General features: G+C 27.0%; 1 protein-coding gene across 1 annotated transcript; it reads right to left on the minus strand.

Annotated features, from left to right (window-relative positions):
* Positions 1 to 3,795: 3,795 nt before the first annotated feature.
* LOC132934667 (lymphocyte-specific helicase-like) lies at positions 3,796 to 19,615 on the minus strand. Its single transcript, XM_061000994.1, has 16 exons — positions 19,402 to 19,615; positions 13,032 to 13,073; positions 12,671 to 12,747; positions 12,220 to 12,347; positions 11,495 to 11,588; positions 9,732 to 9,833; positions 9,328 to 9,510; positions 9,035 to 9,255; positions 8,742 to 8,964; positions 7,453 to 7,614; positions 7,063 to 7,166; positions 6,476 to 6,683; positions 5,398 to 5,634; positions 4,602 to 4,761; positions 4,313 to 4,417; positions 3,796 to 4,252 (listed from the first exon to the last, which is right to left on the minus strand). The coding sequence occupies exons 2-16, from the start codon at positions 13,060 to 13,062 to the stop codon at positions 4,137 to 4,139; spliced, it is 2,151 nt and encodes a 716-aa protein (XP_060856977.1). The 5' UTR covers positions 13,063 to 13,073; positions 19,402 to 19,615; the 3' UTR covers positions 3,796 to 4,136.
* Between the last annotated feature and the right edge of the window lie 78 nt (positions 19,616 to 19,693).

The following is a 19,693-nucleotide window of genomic DNA, read 5'->3' on the forward strand; positions in this document are numbered from 1 at the left end:
TGGTTAATATATACTTAACATCTATAGGTACCTTAAATCATTACATTGTAATATAAAATAATGTTAATGGGAAAAAAGTTGTACCTACCTACATCATTTGCGCATCAATATTATTTATTTAACAATAGAACTGAAAAAAAGGTTTATTTATTTTTATACAATATATTAGATTCTGAGCGGAGCGAGGAAGCTATAGTGGTTTCACAATGGTGTTTATTTTATTTTTTTATCCTGTATACAAAATTTTTACCAGAAGGAGTGCTTCAATTTCAACATATAGTACCTTATCTTTTAGAAAATTGGATCAAGATGGTACTTTAGAGAGGTCATTTTTCGATTTTCTTAATAGTTATTAAATGCCACGGGCAAAACCACCGACAAATTACGAAAAACCGCTAAAAATGGGATTTTAATTTCTAACGCTTTGTTTATCACCATAGAAACGAATAAAACATAATAATATAATAATATTAATTCAACTTACATGATATAATAAATAATGACAATATAAAATATCCAGACTGACAAACCGTCTCCGCTCAGAATCGTTTTTCTTATAGGTACAATGATATTATATCATTGAATACAAGTTTAATACAATCCATTACGACCCATTTGTAACCTACTGTACATTAGAGTGACATCCACTTACCCTCTTTTTTTAAATTAAAGTTCATATTATAATACGTATTTGTGTTGTATACATATTTTTTTATATTACATTTTTAATTTACGGTAGCCGTATTTTTGTTTGTTATCATATTTGTATTATATATAATAATATTTTAGAAGTTTTAAGTACCTACCCACGAATAATATTTATAAAACATAACACAAAACTAAAACCGTTATTCTTATTTTAAATATCTAATTTTGTCCAAATTTGAACATAAAATAACTATAAAAAAACTGTGATTTAAATTATTTATATTTTTTGGTTTTACGAAATAAATAACTTACGCAAAACCTTGCATTTGTTAATCCTCAGCTATGAAATTTGAACATTTAAAATACCTAAATATATAGTAGTAAATTTTAAATTCGATAGATTTTGTCAAGATTCGAACTTTAAATGCTTAAAAATAAAATCGGGCCGATGTATTTTTAATATTTTTCACATTTTATTGAAATAAATAGAAAAAATACTTGAAAAATTCAAAATTTTAAATATCAGCAAACACTTCGAGTCAAAATATTTTTAAAATGTTATCAAGTATAGGAGATGATATAATAAATATTTGGGTTAAATTTCATGTATCTACGGTTATTAGTTTTTGAATAACAACAAAATAAGAAAATCTTTGAATAAATTCAATAAATTCAATTATATTTTTTAATTTACGAGTAAGTATAATATGATGTCGAACTTCAAACGCTCAGTTGCTCATCAAAAATAATTGTGGATTTACGCTCAACTTTTTTTTTTAATTTCCACTAACAAAAACTTATGAGGAACGTTGTATTACATTTACAAGTTTTTTGACTGAGCATAATATATTTTATTGACAATAATTTTTAAAAAACTAATAAAACTTAAAAATTTGTGACAACTCGAGTCATATTGCTCATGACCCGAGAGTCATGTGGTCGAGTCAGGTCGCCAATCACGAGCCGAGACCCAAAAATTTCGGAGCGCCGTGGATTTTTTTTATATTTCAATACCAGAAATGAGGAAATATTAACAATAATAATAAGAAAAGAACATGACACACTATTTGGGTAAAAAAAATCAGTATATTATTTAAAGTTGATGCCGAAAAAGCCGTAGGCATAAAACTAGGACAAAGATAAAAAAAAATAAAATGACACACACCGTAATAATAATAAACACTTAGCCAATATGACAATAATAATAATAAGCAGCCAATGTGGCAATTATAATATAACTTATAAGTTGTAGGGATACCGGCGACGATGTTAAATATATATAATATAAATTAAGGTACGTTACCACCATGCTCCTACACGTGCCGTCCGATGGCGATCGCGGTGCTCTACTCCTACAACATTGTGTTTGGACTGGTGTATGGAAAAGAAGTGTCGTCCGTTGGCTTAGTCGGCCGCAAACGCACGAAAAAGACGACGGGTGACAGAGACAGTGAGAGGAGACAGAGAGAGAGAGCATGTGGAGATGTAAATTAATCGGCGGATATCCCTACACACGGTTATATTAGTCGGCGTGGCCCAGACCATGGAGACGAAAGAGGGTAGTGTATGTGCGTTTGCCACACCGGCAGGTATTGTCGTCGATCGGCGGACTTGGACCCACGGTACAAAGTCGCTATCGCCGTACATGTTTTCGCCCAAAATCGATTTTAGTTTTTGGTGTAACTCTAAAACAAATGAATGAATAAACAATTTCACTGGTTGTTTATATTCGCATTTTGTTTACACGATTAAGTTTTCAAAATATTTTGATTTGTTTTGAACTTGACATTTTTAATTTCCAATTTTAAAAGTTTTTTTTCTATGAATGTCAATTAATTAACTTTATTTGTTGGGTAAAAAGGTTGAACATTTTTAGCTGTTTACGAAAATTATCAGTTTCAATTTTTCTAGTTTTTTTTTTCCATAATAAATTGTCAATACAATTTTATTTTCACAAAATATTATCATTAGCCAAATGCTGTGGGGCACGTTATTACAATATCAGCTTAAAAATATTAAAAATAAATATACAAGATGCTTTATTTTATAAGATTTTGATGTTCAAATTTTGACATAACTTATCCAATTGAAAGTTTATGAACTATTTTGTAGTTAAAAATGTATATTATCAAATTGTATAGATAAGGCTTGAAAATTTAAGACAAGGTTTGACGTAAGTAGATTATTCTATAACCAAAAAATATAAAACATAAAAACAGTTTTTTTTAAGTTTTTCTGCTCAAATTAGTAAGTATTTATGATTAGCCAGTGTACAGTTTTATATTTTTCATCTGTTTATTTGTTTATTTCTAATTTTGACTAGACTGGTAAATGTTCTTCAAACATATTACTTCTTTAAAAGAATATTATAACTTAATGAGCATTTTTTTTTTAACATACATTTTTATTAGGATATATTATTTGTTACATAAGTCGAGCTTATTTGATAATATTTTTTAAGTACACAGTTTAGTAAATATTCAAATTACTTATACTAATTTAACTTATTGAGTAAAACTATTATGTATATAAACATTATAAGTGTGAAAAAATATTACTTTATAATCTTTCCTAGTAGGCACTAAATAAATTCATAATTTAAATACAAAAATGATATATTTGTTAATCTCTATTATTTTAGCAATTAAAATAGTGGATATTTATTACTTTCAATAATAGAAATTAATCAAAATTTCAAGTTGTATTAGAATATTTTTTCTTTATATCTTATGGATTATACTATTAAGTATTAACTCTAGATTTTCTAGTCTGATTTAAATCAAATAGCTGTTTTTCCTTTTTTTTTTTTTAAATAATAGAATATATTTTAATAGTTGATACTTTTATACAGATATATCACTAAGTTGATATCACGTGTGTATTATAATAAGCTACTTTACCTTTAAAAACTTTTTTTTAATGTGAAACTCATGAATCATTACTCAAAGCTATAGAAATGGTAAAAAGGATTTAAGATATGTTATTGCCTCATGACTATGTTGATAATACCAAGTAAAATTAAAAAATAAATTTTTGAACATGATATTTTCATCTTTATCTGAGTGCTCTAGGTAATATAAAAAATTTAAAAATTCAGAGCATTTCAATCTAACTTATATAATATATCAATACTTTATCAATTATTAATATAAAATTCGCATTATAAAATAAACAGTAAATAAAGAATTGTAAAATTCTAATTGAAAAAGACATTTTTATTGTATTGTATAATAAATTTGTGCATTGTCATAAAAAAAAGAAATAACTCAATACAATTTAATATTAATATGAAATATGAAAAAAAAAATGAAATGTATAATAGTAAACTTTAAATATTTTAATGAATAATTTCAATACGTACAAAAAATTTGAAAAATAAAATTAAAATAACTAATTTTCCTTTATAAAACATGAAATCTTATATCTCTTATATATATACATTTATCAAAATAAACAACTATGTTCTGCTTTGAGAAAAACAAAATAATCTAACATTTGGTCAATACTTCAAAATGTTTGGCAGACTGAGAAGGATTTGCCTTTGGTATTGAATTAACCATATCAGAACGGTCTAAAAGTGAGTCCAATTCTTCATCCGACAATACTACAAACATTTTAACTATTATTAGAAAAAAGTTGGCCAACCACTGATTAAACTACTTACTAAATCCATTAGACTGTATTTGTTTATCATAATCAGACGATTCTAACAAATTCATCAGATCCTTTATATTGGATAAGTTAATTTTTGTGCTTCTATTAAATGTACCTACAATTTAAGTTATATTAAAAGTGCATTAATTAAATTTGTAATCAGTTAAGGTGTTAAGGTGCAGATTAAATTATGATAATTGAAAAATTATAATTAGAACATACGGCAAAAAATTGTTTAAATTAAATTATATTATGACCCACTTATAAAATAGGTAGTTAATTTTCTATTACAAATTTACCGTTCCCAATGACAATTTTTTCTAGTTTTCTCTTAGCGGCAGCGTGTGCTAATATATTTTCATCAACCGTGCTTTTAGTACATAAACGGTAAACAACAACCGGTTTTACTTGGCCAATTCTATGACACCGATCTTGGGCTTGTAAATCACATTGTGGGTTCTGATACATAACACAAATATATAAGAATAACATATTTTCTACTAATAATATTTGCTACTCTATTATAACATAGTGTAAAGAAAAAATGTATTATAAATAGAAAATAAAGACAACAAAATGTATAAAATATTTATGATCATCCCAGAGGTGGATTCAGGAGAGGGGTACAGGGACACGTGCCCCCCTGTCAATTTTTTTTTTATATAACTACGAGTATCATATAAATGAAAAATTAATTTTATAAGAATAATACTACCAACTATAAATTATTAGTTATTATAATCATTATTGTTTAAAAATAATAGTATGCAAATGTATGTATGTATTATTAATATTAAAATTAAAATTATACAATTTATATGTCCCCCCCCCCCCTATCAAAATATCGACGATTTGCCACTGATCATCCACCAAAGAAAATTGTATTTATGTTGGATCAGAAAGATTTAAATAATTGATGGACAAAATGTTGGGACTAATGTTTGATCAAGTTAAAAAATAATAGAATATTTTGTTAACTGAAATTAACTAATGAATAAGTTTTAAGGAAGATCTTAATCAGAAAGTAGTTAAAATACAACAGTACATTTTACATTACTATTTATGCAATCACATGTTTTTAGAAATTAACTATACCCAGTCACTGTCAAATATGATAACAGTATCTGCTGCAGTCAAATTCAAACCAAGTCCACCAGCACGCGTTGATATTAACATCAAAAAACAATCGGGATCATTGGTGAATGTAGTAATTGCTTCCACTCTATTAGCAATTTCCATTGTACCATCTAATCTAGTGTATTCATAGGAACGAAAAATCAAAAACTCTTCGATTAGATCTAATAATTGCGTCATTGTAGAAAACAGCAATACCTATAAATCAATCACACATTACATTATTAGTTCTTAATTGTTGGTATGTTGAATGTTAAATTTATGCTGAATTCAGATAGATAAATTTCAGACATAAAGTATGACATAAAAAAGTGACTAATATCTACATTTTAAAAATCAGTTTTTTGTTATGCCTGCACTATAAGTTTATGTTTGATTTTGGCTACAACATTGGAAAATAACCTTTATTTCATCTACCCGACAGTAATTGTTTTATATATCCAATTTCTGTGCTGTTCAACATAAAACAGTTTCACATTATGTATTACCATAATATGAATAGATATTTTCAGAAGCGGCAGATGTGTGACAAAAAATAGAATACTGTGTGGCTCGTGTGAGAAGGTAATGTCATTCTTGGGCAAATTGTAGGGTTGACAGTATTGAAATCGGAAACCAGTATTGCGGTATTAGATTTTGTACCGGTATAAACGGTTTATGGTATACCATTTCAGCGGTATTTAAGCGAAAACCAGAATAATAAAATAAACGGTAGGCCAAAAAAAACTGTCAACCCTAGCAAATTGTCGACGAAAGCATTGCTCTCCACTACAATAACTCACTTCATACCTGCCCTTTCCACACAATATACTATATCACTATTACAATACAATAGAACTATTAAAGTATTCTTGATAACTATAGTATGAATAAGAAAAATAAATATATAAAATATTAATAAAAGTCAAATTGTGTGGTAAGACTGCAACTTGATTTTTACTTAACATTTTATTTAAGAGGAAATGTTTTAATGTTTAAGTAAAAATCAAAGATTCATAATTAATATAATCATCAACTATAATTTATAATTACACATTACCTTATGTCCAAGCAATTTTAATTTTGATAACATCGCATCCAATATTAGAAATTTTCCACTAGCTTTAATAATGTTTTCATCAACAAGTATGCTTTTTTTCCCCGGAATTAAAGGCATATGAACAAGGTATGGATGATTAGATATTTTCTTTAATTGAATAAATGGATTTAGTAAAACTAATGAGACAGCCTTATCTTTTGGCTCAACTCTAAAATTCATAAATTATATCATTAATTTTTATATTGTATAATAAATAATAATTAAATTAATATATTATGTTATGTTAGGTGAATATTTGACAAGTGTTATTTTTGTAATATAAAATGAAACTATTTTATTGAGGCATTAAAATCATTATGCAATTTTTTTCATAATTTTAACTTTGTTGTAAGAAAATTTAACTTGATAAGGATTATATTATATTTATAACTCTTACTACATAATTTTTACAGAAATAATTGAAAAAAGAACCAGTAAATGATAAGGAAAAAATGAGTTGTGGAATAACTATTTTCATAAAAATTCAGTAGAACCATATTTTAATAGTTTATTACTTTGTTTAAAATTTAAATATACTTAATACTTACTTTGATTTTGGTTCAGTTTTTCTTATAACACTATTCTCAGTATACCTTTGAATAGATTGTACACATTTCCTTTTAGGCCTTACTCCAAACTCACTCTGAATTACCTAAAAATAAACTCAATAACCTCAACTTTAAAAATATAGCATATGATGAAAAATTTTATTGTTAGATATAACTCTATTTACATTTAATTCACAAATACCAAATAATTTTATTTTTCGTCAAAATTATAAGGGATATTTTATAAAAAAAATAGCATATATAACCATTTGGCTTACAATAATATTGTTGTTCATAGTTTAACTTGCAATATAAATTATTTTATAAATTAATTTGATCTTTTGAAACAAATGTGTAATATTTTTTGGTACATAACAAAAAAAAAATTACCGGTTCTTTATTTAACAATGTATTCATTTCCTTGGTCAATGTAGCCTTGTACAATTTGTGTTGCAGATCTGTGATTGGAGCATATATAACAATTTCTTTCTTTGGTGGTAGGTTTAGATCAGTTTCTGTTTTTTGCCTTCTCAAAATAAAAGGTTTTAGTATCTATAAACATAAGGATAATATAGAATCTCTATGGTTAGAATTTATTTGTTATACTTTGTGTTTTTTGGATACACAAATAACATAACAATGTTGTTTTAAATATTAGAGTTAATTTATCTACTGTCAAACTTAAACGATAACATATTTATTTTTTCATATGTAAAATATAATTATAAGGAAGTAATAAGGAATTATAAATTATTATATTTTACCTTCTGTTATTGGTTCTAACTAGCTTATGGTTATCTACTAATGTTGGAGCTTGTTACTATTTTCCACATACATAGCCATGTTGAAGCGATGTAACTAGTGACCTAAAAGAGCTAGTAGTCGATGGCCCGGTTTTAATATATAAAGAATAAGTCAAAATACATTTTTTTTAATTTAATATTTATAAACAACTGTATTGTAATAAAATAAGTTAATTTTGATAAGGAATCATATTTTTTATAGTTTAAAATCACTTTTAATTTTCTATAACTATAATAAAGTATTTACAAAAGAGAAAATCTACATATTACTTATATACAGTGAAACTTCGATAACTCGAACCTCTAAATTTTTGATAACTCTAAGGAATATCTTCGTCCCTGCATTACAATAAGTAAACACAATTTTTCTATAACTCAAATTTTTGATATCCGACCGATTTGAGTTATCAAGGTTTCACTATTTATATAACATAATAATAACTAATACAAAATCTATTGATGTTACAATAAACAAAATTACTATTTTATTTAAGTTATTAGGTATTACCAAAGAAGTACAAACAATTTTAATATAAAACATATATTTTAACTCGTTGATGACAATATTACATTTTGTAAGCTACTAGTAGCACTTTTAGTTCACTTGTCACGCTGCTTCAACGTGTGATAACGTGCCATGCTCCAACCTTAGTAAATAACCGTGAACTAGCTATACAATTTAAATATCTAAATAATAATGAGGAAATTGGACATTGGACAATGTTAACTTAACTTAGTTAAGTTTGATGTGTTTTTTTTTTAATCATTTAAAATAGCAAAAACTGTATTAGGAATGTGGAATTTATTTAATAGGTATATTATGTGTGTATTGTATAATATAAAAGTTCAAAAATAAATAAAATAAATTTGATTTACTTTTACTATGATATCTAATATTTCATCTTTTGTAGCTATATTAATAATCCGGTCATTCGTACCATGAAAGTCATTAATCACAAACCACGAGCTAAAATCTTTTATATCATTAAATAATTGTGGCATCAGTATATTTAATAAAGTCCATAGTTCATTCATATTATTCTGAATTGGTGTCCCAGTAAGTATAAGTTTATTTGCACAAGCAAATTCTCGTAGGCATCTGCATATTTATTTTGGTATTAAATGTTGATTTAATCATTAATTATCATAACAAAATATATTTGGCATACCTGTTTGTTAAGGTTAGAGAGTTTTTCAGCTTATGACCTTCATCAATCGTAATATACTTCCAATCATAACTCTTTAAGAATTTTATGTCCATACGCAAAATTTCATAAGTTGTAATCACAATAGATTTACAGTTTAAATTTCCCACTTTATAATCTGTATTAAATTTTGATCTAATTTTATAGCGTTGAATATCTTTACCATGGTATAACAAAGTCTTCAGCTAAGACAATAATAATCAGATATAAGTATCTATCATTAAATTGATTAGTTAAAATTCTATTAAAATATTTACTTGAGGAGAAAATTTAGAGAATTCAGATAACCAATTGGGAATTGTAGACAGAGGAGCAATTACAAGTAATGGTCCACTTATTCCCATTTCCAAAAGAAAACAGTAGAAAGCTATAGTTTGTATAGTTTTACCAAGCCCCATATCATCAGCTAAGATACCATTTAAACCATTTTCAAACAACGTCTAAATTAGAATATCCAAATTATACATATATATATTATAATAATTTCGAGGAAAGCATATTCCTTATTTGTATAAAATTAATACTGGCATAAAATATAAAAATTTTAAATTTTAAAAAATCAATATATTAGAATGTTTTCAACTCTAGTTTCAATGATATAATTCATTACTTATTTTATTCAAATCAAAAACTAAACTAGTATATAAATTAAAATACATACTCTTATCCATAAAAGACCTTCTTTCTGGTAATTTTTAAGTGTTCCATTAAATAGTATTGGTTGTTTAAATAACTTTAAATAACATTCTTCGTATTCTTCATTCTAGATAAGAGTAAAAATTATTAATTAAGGACTAACAATCTTACAATTTATAGCCAAGCAGATACTATATACAGTAAAACTCGCTTAAGACGCTCTCGCTTAAGACGCTTTCCCGCATAAGACGCTGTTTTTAGTCGGTCCCTAGACATTTCCTATACTAGTCAATGTAAAAATCACCTGTTAAGACGCTCAGTTTTTCTCTGTCTAATCGGGTAAAACGCTCTTTTTTTCAGCAGATTACGATAAATTTTAGTAGTTTTGTGAAAATAAAAATAGAATTTTTAGTATTATACGTGTTCTTATCGTTTTATTTTATCGCTATACCTATTTTATCATTACTTATTATAACAGTTTTACTGTATTTCATCGTCTTATGAGATTTAGTAAGTGCTGTTCGTTCGCATGTGTATAACCGTAATTTCGTTATGGCTAGTGGCTTTGCTGATTATGCAACAGTAGATGATGAACTCGTAACCAGTAGCACTCGGACTTTAGATGAAATAATCGCTGATACGAACTTAGTGGACAATGAGAAAGAAGACGACGATCAAGAAGAAGAAGATCAAGACTTTCCAGTATCTACTCCTACAATAACTACTGGTTTGCAACATTTATCGGAAATTCGGAAAGTATTATTCTGTGTTGAAAATTCCGAAGAAATGTTAGGTTGTCTTAATAAAATTGAAAACTTTCTTGCTGAAACACATTGTCAGAACCTTAAACAATCAAAAATAGATCATTTTTTTAATAAACAATAATAAAATATGTATGTAATAATAATATTTTTTTAAATTAAATTCAGTAGCACAAAAATATAAGTATGTATGTATATCGTAATTATAATTAATTTTTAAGTGTATTTCTCATTAAATTATGTTTAATAATAAAAAAATAAACTCGATATTTCAACCACATCACTTTGTTTCATTCCCGCATAAGACGCTTTCCCGCATAAGACGTTTTAGAGAGCTGGTCCCTTAAAGAGCGTCTTAAGCGAGTTTTACTGTAATAACAAAAATATAAGACAGGGCAAAGATTTATATTTTTGTCATAACAGAAACAAGCGGGAAAGTGATTATTCAGCATTTGTTAATATACTCCTACACTATACTAAATTTACCAATTGTACACATAGCTATGCGAAAGTCAAAACTAACAAATGAAAATGGAAGCAGCTATTTTTCAAAAACGCTAAATAATAATTTAATCAGGGCTTGCATTTGAAAAAAAATTCAGTTTTAATATGTTATTTATAAGGTTACCCAATTTGTGATATTTTAAAATCTTGAACTATGCAGTTATATAATTTTTGTCAAGTAAAAATCATAAAATAAATTTCAACCAGTTTTCTAGAGGTAGTAAAAATAAAGATAGGTGTAGGTAAAATTGTTGGTCATTCCTTACAAGACTGATGACTCCACTAACTACACATATTACTCAATCATCTAAACAATATTTCAAAGAAACTATTTGTAAATGTTTAGACCATATAACTAATGTCTGCAATTTATTTTTAAAATAGAATAAATGGACAAATAAATTAATGATTAAAAATATTACAATTTTGAGTTATGGTTCTTAGACATGTCAAAGTTTTCCAATTTCTAACTACAAAACATACAATAAATCAATATGCATTCATATTTAAAAACACAACTTACTTCGATTGGTTGATTATTTGAAGCTGTGTTTGATTCAACTTCAACTTTAATCGGTACATTTCCATCAACTTTATTAGATTGTTCTAGTTCTTTTCTACGTGATGTAAACATATTTATAATAATGAATTATTTTTTATACAATAATAAAAATTTATATTTCAATACAATGAATATATTATGTAAATTTTATTAAAGAAAATTTCAATTAAAAAGTGATCCAAAGTGTCCCATATTGTTACAAATTAAACAGGATGACCATGTAACATAAGACAGTTAGTCTCCTATGATGAGAATATTAGTCAATGGCCAATTAGCCTATAAATTAAAATATATTTTTCTTGGAATTTTTTTTTTTTAGAAAATCACTTATGAATAAGAAAGTTTTGATATGATTAATTGTTATTAAGCCATTTTTACTTAGATCATACACTATGGACGTAGAAACGGGTGTTATACTCGTTACTCCGTACACTCATTTAGCTATAATACATTTTAATAAAAAAGAAAATGGACTCAATAATGTTTATACTCTGTTCAAAATAAGAAACTCGTACAGCTGTGACCAGTTATTGTCATCGGCAGTCAAGTAACTCCAGAATCTAGATACCTGCCGTGTAGACTTGCTACAACCATGCGCAAAAGTAGGCCGCCATATGCGTTTATTATTTTGAACAAAGTATAGTCAAAGAATAATAATAGTTGCTTAACTTAAACAAATAACTTACTTAATAATTTGAAGTTTACAATTTTTTAATCTGGTTTCAAATGCATTAGATAATTTAGTACTATTTTCTAAAAGTTTAAGTAAATTCTTATATCTTTTCTCTCTTTCTTCATTATCCAGACTGTGTAACTAATAAATTATATATATAAAAAAAAAAAACATAAAGAACGGTGAATATTTCATTAAAAAGTAAGTTTTTTTAGAAATAGAAATGTATCTTTGATTCATTCTAAAATTATTAAATTAGAAAATAATCCTTTTGATGTACACATACATGTAATACCGAACAAACAATTTAAGCATAATATAAATGCTTCAAATATTAGGTATATAAAGCATTACCTATGTTTAGCAATTAAAAAAAACGAATACTTAACATTTAAAAAAACAACAAATTTCTAAATTACCCAATAATTACTTGTAGCTATATAAATCAAAAATAAAGAAATTACCGAACAGTTATTGTCTTCTTGTATAGAGTCTTCTACGTCTAGAGGCGATTCTTCCTCCATTAGAATATCAATTTCATCTGAAAAAATGCAATTAATAAAGTAAAATGTCTACAATTTAAGACATAATATTTAATATTACAGATTTATCATATAGGCACTTAATTAAATTTAATTTTTTATTCTCAAACTAAATGAAATATAGAAAATTATCATAATTTAAGAGAAGAATGGAACACTATTAGCATTTGATTAAAAATGTAATATTATTTTTTCAAATGTATACAAAGATAACAGGTACCTATACTATATTAAAATGATAAACTAGAGCAAATTTTTTTTAAATAAAAATTAAAGTTCTTACCAGATGAATCCATTCCAGTTGTTTCATTCATTTCTTCTTTCCCTATAAAATATAATGGTTGTTTAATTTATTTTAAACTATATAATGACAATTTTTAATTCTAAATATAAAAACTAGTCTGAAATGTATATTTCAATTTTGCATATTAGGTATTCCTATTTAAATAATTTTTTTCAGCCAAAAAAAATGTATACATAAGATGTATAATAATAATAGTTATTTTATTAGTACCTAAATAAAAATGTTATAATTGTATTTAAAAAAATCACCTTATAAGAACTGTATTAAATACAGGGGCCCAAAATTTAAAGTGGCGGAGCCTGGGTGACCTAACTTAATAGTCACCTACATACAAAAATAGTAATTAAATTCAGGACTTTTATTCCATTAGACTTATTTACCAGACTTTTTTTAAACAGAATTTTGTTCTGGGATTCGTTAGGTAAACATAATTGTAATATTTTATAAAACATTATGGGAGAATAGTTTACATTTGCAATTAATCAAATATGTTAAAGTGAGTCTAAAAAAATTAACTTAAATTAATAAATATAATTGTAATTATTTACTTAAAGGCAACTAATAAAAAAGGTTACAAAAAACTGCTTAAGTTGTTCAATAAACTGTGTACCTTATACAGGTACTACACAGTAAACTATATAACATTATAAACAAAATAGTGTTGTTTAGTACAAAAGGCAGGTGTTAATTATTCATTACACATTTTAATTATACATTTACTGGTAGAGTCAACCTCTGCAAGGACACTAATATTGGTGGTCTTGGGGCGCGCTTGTGTCAACAATTTACAAATAATAATTAATTTAACACAGCTACATAATAAAAATAATACATAAAATAAAATGGATCAGCAGCTAACACTAAATATTGAAACATTTTATAATACTAGTTTTTTTCATTAATGTACCTAATTATGTTATGGGTCGTCCCTAAGCGTTTTAATAAGATACTAGTTGCCTGTGTACTTATTCGCTCTGAATTAATACCACATTTTTTTTCAAAATTACAAAAGATTACTTTTTATTGTTTTCAATGTGTTTTTTTGGAATAGAGTTTATTATGATAAAATTTAAGACAGGCAAAGCTTTATTATAAGTAGACTGGTTAGCTAGCTATTTATAAAATACTAACTTATATTAGATATTCAATAGATACATAATAATATATTATATTGTTATATGTATATATTTTATACTGCATTCAACATTCTGTATCATATAACAGTTTCTAATATAGTTATATCAATGGTTATATTTAACGTCCTATCACCAGATTATAATATATGACTGTCCCTTAATTATGAATTATGTAAGTATGTCAGTGAATTAGGATGTTTTTTTTTTGTTTTAAATGATTATCTACAACATAGCCCGCCTTACCTAATGGGTGTGTGACGTGTGTGGTAGGTTACGATTGGTTGAGGAATACGTGTTTATTATGTAGGGCGAGAATTTGTCGTTAAAAACCAGGGTAGTCACCCAATCAGGAGCTAGCGACGGCGCAGCACTGACACATATGTGACTGAAACCAACCGTGGTGATTACCAGGTTCCAAATTGGTTATTGTTTAAAAAAAATTATATTAGTTATATATTTATATTATTAAAATGTAACTGAATTATTATATTTAATCTAGAATCTATTCTATCTGGGTAAATGTTGAATGAAAAAAGCATATTAAATTAAAGATAGGTACCTATACAATTAAATTACTGAGCCAAAATAGGATATTTTATTTTGATACTTATGGACTAGGTACCAATGTATGAGTAAATACTAAATAAAAATTGTTTTATATGGACCATACATTTTAATATTAATAATCAATATTTAATTAGCATTAATGGAAGTAAAGTGAAGTTTAATTATGATTTCCTATATTTAATAAAGTTTAATAATCGGCCTAAACTATCATCCAATTTAATTTTAAATTAATAAATAAAAATAGGTATATGTCTTACAACTACCGATCTTGCGTATTCATGGCCTATTTTAGTCTGTCCCAGAATTTACAGTAGGTATACCAGATGCCTATTACATATTATAAAGTTATATAAAAATATTTATATAGGGACAACCAGAGTAGTCGTCAATTATAATGGTACTTGAATAGTATGCTACCTATAGTTAAATTATTACTTACCAGAAAAATGACATACCTGTCATATTCTAATAGATTATATTTTTATTTAATTTCATTTTATTACAGCAAAGTACCTACACCTTGTGTTATTATATTATAAAATAAAAACAAAATTAGCGGTCTTACAATAATACTATATTAGTAATTATGATAACTAGTAAATATCCACAAAGACAGACAACAATAACTTGCTTTTAGATATATTAATTTGCATTGTGAGTATTAGGTACTTTATATACAAAGTTTTTATTTTCACATAGGTATAACAAATAAATCAATACACTATTTGTACAACCATAGAATATCCAATGAACATTAGACACATTAACATGTGTTAACTTTCTTCGGGAGAGAACCTTGGTGCCAAAACTTGATAGTTGTTCCAAATTAAAATATGGCATTGTATGCAGAGGCACATTGAAAGAACATTAAAAAAATAATTGTAAAAGAGACTATAATGGTCATTTATTATAAACTATGTACCAGTGGCCCATTATTGGTACTGAGTGTATTAAATACCAGTTACAAATTTCCAAGCAAATTTCAACGGCCAAAAAATATACAGCAAAAACAATTCACAAGATTGTAGACTGGAATAATCTTTGAAGTGATGAAGCAGTTGAAATGTTTGATAAACGTAAAAAGAAATGAGTGCTCCAGATCAAAGGTACTAGTCACCATAACAAATTAGACAGGTATCATCACAGTTGTACTAGTTTTGCACAGTAGATACACATCTCCTTCACCTCCGGCCTATATTGTAGTTCCCCACATCTCATTGGTTGATTTTGTTCTTTGTTATATATGTATGTATTTGATTAACAGCCAATAAGAAGTAGAGAACTACGATAAAGGCGAAGTAAAGAGCGGAAGAAAATACTGTAATGATACGTCCAATCTAATTTGTAATGCTAGTCACTATTTAAGGTCAACCGTAAATATAATATTAAGGAATAGAGATATAATTCTAAACATAGATTAAGATATTATATGGAATGATACTGTCAAAATTGATGACAATTCAACTCAACAAAATTACAGTTCTCGAGGGCCATGGACAGGGGCAGCGCTACACTGGTGCCAGGGTGGGCAAGTGTGCCCCCAACATTTGATTTTGCCCCTCCTTTGCCCCCCCCCCCGAATAATTTAATGTTGAACATTTTCTTCTAATCTGAAAATGAATTTTATTGATTTGTTCTGTTATCGCTAATTAGATTATTTTTATGTATAATTTGTTGTTTGTTATTGGGTTCGGGGCTATTTTAACGTACGTCATAATAATCTTATTTTTAACTAATAACTAATGGTATGTTGATATTTAGATATAATCATAATAATAAAATAAAATAAATAATGCTAACATAATAAATTGCATTTATTGATTTTTATTTTAATAGGTAATAACAATATCATATTGGCAATATGTTGCTATTTAGATAAATCTCTCTCTTTATTTGTTTAATTGCAATGAACATAAAATATGAATGTACATATTATACCACATTTGTATGTCATAAGTCATATAACCTTATTACAAGTTTATATAAAACATATTATAAGTAGGTACTTTAGGTTATACCGTATACCTACTTTGGATTCCATTATTATGTTAAAATATGTAAGTAAATAAAGACATTTTATTAATTAATTATTTAATTATTTTTTTTTGATTATTTGGAATTATAGCATATTATACCCAAAACATTTTTAGCAATACTTTCTGAATATATGATATAAGCAAATTAGTGGGTGATCAAGTAGCGATACATAGATGCCCCACCAGAAAAAAATTTGCCTCCATATCCCCCCTCAATAAAAAAAATATGTGGTGCCGCCACTAGCCATGGATTTTTGGTATGTGTTTGTAAAACTATTGATGTGGTCGAGGATGTGGTTCTGAATCATTCTGAGTTCATAGTTGATCTGACAACGAACACACAAGCATAAGTGATCTAATGTATACAGAGACATGTCAGAACTAGGTACCTAAATATGGAATTTAAGCTGAAGAGCCACAGATATTATTCATTACTAGACCACCGACTAAAAGATGAATGATGGCTGTTTCCATTATTGTAATACACGACACCATAGTTAAATTATAATTTTCTTGGATAACAAATATTAATATAGGTACCTATGACGTTTTAAAATACTCGACATTGATCATCATCAGTAGAACTTGGAAGTAGTAGCGTTTGCATGGTTTTTTTTTTTTTTTTGGGGGGGGGGGGGGGGGAGGGTCATTAGATTTATTGCTAAGCACAAAATTAATTTACCGACACTACAAAAAAAATATTAAAAGTGTACAGTGCATACCGGGTGTATACCTATTTTTGCATATTTCACTTTATAATTTATGATTAATAATAATTTGTTTATAATCAAGATATACAATTATTTAAAAATTAAAAAAATAAATAAATAAATACTGTATGTTTATTTACTTTGAGAGTTTTCACTAGGTAGGTATTATTTTGTCTTGTTTTTAAAATTAACATAGAATTTCAGTTTTTATTGATAAAAATTTAGTACAAAATATAAAAAATTTTTAATAAAATACCAGGTACCTATATATATATATGTACCAATTGAGAAAATTGTAAGTAAAAAAACAATTAAGTACATGCATGTTTAGTACTTTTTAAGTGCATTCAATTCCGAGCTCTAATCCATCAGTAATATCTACATAAAAAGAAGAGTAGCTTTTAACTTTACTTTAAACGATTATTGCACATCCTTGTACACCCTAACGAATATCTGTCAATCCCAACAAATAGATATAGGTAGAGAGCTTATATAAGAATATAGGTATATCGTATATATTATAGATATAGGTATCATTGCGAATAACGAATCACAAATAATAGTACAAATAGTGTTGTTTTGTTCGTAAATATCAAGAAACGACCAATTCGTTCAAATCACGAATAAGGAGGAGCATATCAATTTACGGGAATTTATTATATTATGAAAGAATAGCACTAGCTCCTTATAGAATGTCGAAGACCCATGTTCTATACTTCTATGTTCAAGGGACAAGGCTTGAAGCATACCAACCACTGAATAGCCAGTGATTAGATAAAACAGCAATTAACAATATTATTATATTGTAATAATATTAATTACAACACGATGATACTATGATAGTAGATAACGCGATATTATGTAGGTATAGTTGTTACTTTCGTGTGTAGGGTGTGTGCTATTGTCTTATTCTGTGCTATTACCAGTCGTACGGATACCGGCTATTATTATTACGTAATATTTTTTCGGGGAATTTGTAAACAGTGTAAATACCCGCCCAGTTATCATATTTTGTATTGTTATTAAATCGTGTACTTTCACAATGTTAACACTTGTGTTTGTGTATTTATAAATAGCATCTTACATTATTATGTACAAATTATGTTTACACCATACCATGAACATATCTATAAACTATCTATAAATTACCTTAGTTCATGCACCGTACTAACCTATGATCAAATTATACATTTATACCTCTTAAGGTGCATGCGGTGGTGGCGGTAAAATTGTGTCAGAACTCATTTTGTAACCGCTACCACTGCAGTGTGTGGGGACGTTTAATAGTTTTATCACGATTGCAAAATCGAGATTATTCACAGTTTGAAACAAAATCTATACATAATAATATATTAATTAATAATCACACAAAACGTGAAACCCAGAAGTGTGACTGATAACTGTTTAGAACTTTACAATTTAAGATAAAAATGAAAGAAAAACTCCCTTAAAATACTGGTAGGATCGCAACAATACGAAAATGTTCATAAAACTAAAAGCATTGTATTGACGAGTTGTATTTCCTAATTTCTATTACAATTATATTGGAAAACGTGTAACAAAATCTATTGCACAGTATTAAACATTCCCGCCCGGTACACATCATAATTTAGTCATTGTAGAAATTGAAAGACAAGGTTGTTAAATACTTCTAATAATAATGATATATAATATTATGTTATTATTATTCATTAGGTATACCTAATTATTTAATCAAAAAATTAAATTAGGAAAACTTATTTTTTAAATATTATTTAAGACGATATACCTACCTACCCACCTATTAATTTATAATTTTAATTGGGTAACTTTAATATACCGATGTTTAAGCCACATGAGCATTCCGCATTTTAATCTATCAAACCCATTTAAGCGTAGGTAAACTAGTGTAAATACTTACCAAAAACTACGAAATCTCCGGTCAGACAATCAGTAAACACCAATCGGTAATAAATATTCGGTCTAGACGGCAACTAGTAACCACCAAGTAGTACTTGGCAAGTACTACTAACTGCAATAGTAACCGTTTGAATGTATATCTGTAAATAAAGCAACGGACATCTGCAATTGGCGTCTGACGAAATGGCGAGAATACAAAATAATACGTTACGACGACTACGCGAGTCGTGGCGAGTCGGGCAGTCTTTCGTCGGTGGTCGGCGGCATAGGTGGAGGGGAAATGCTGTGTCGCG

Source organism: Metopolophium dirhodum, chromosome 1 (genome assembly GCF_019925205.1).
Source record: "Metopolophium dirhodum isolate CAU chromosome 1, ASM1992520v1, whole genome shotgun sequence".
NCBI lineage: Eukaryota > Metazoa > Arthropoda > Insecta > Hemiptera > Aphididae > Metopolophium > Metopolophium dirhodum.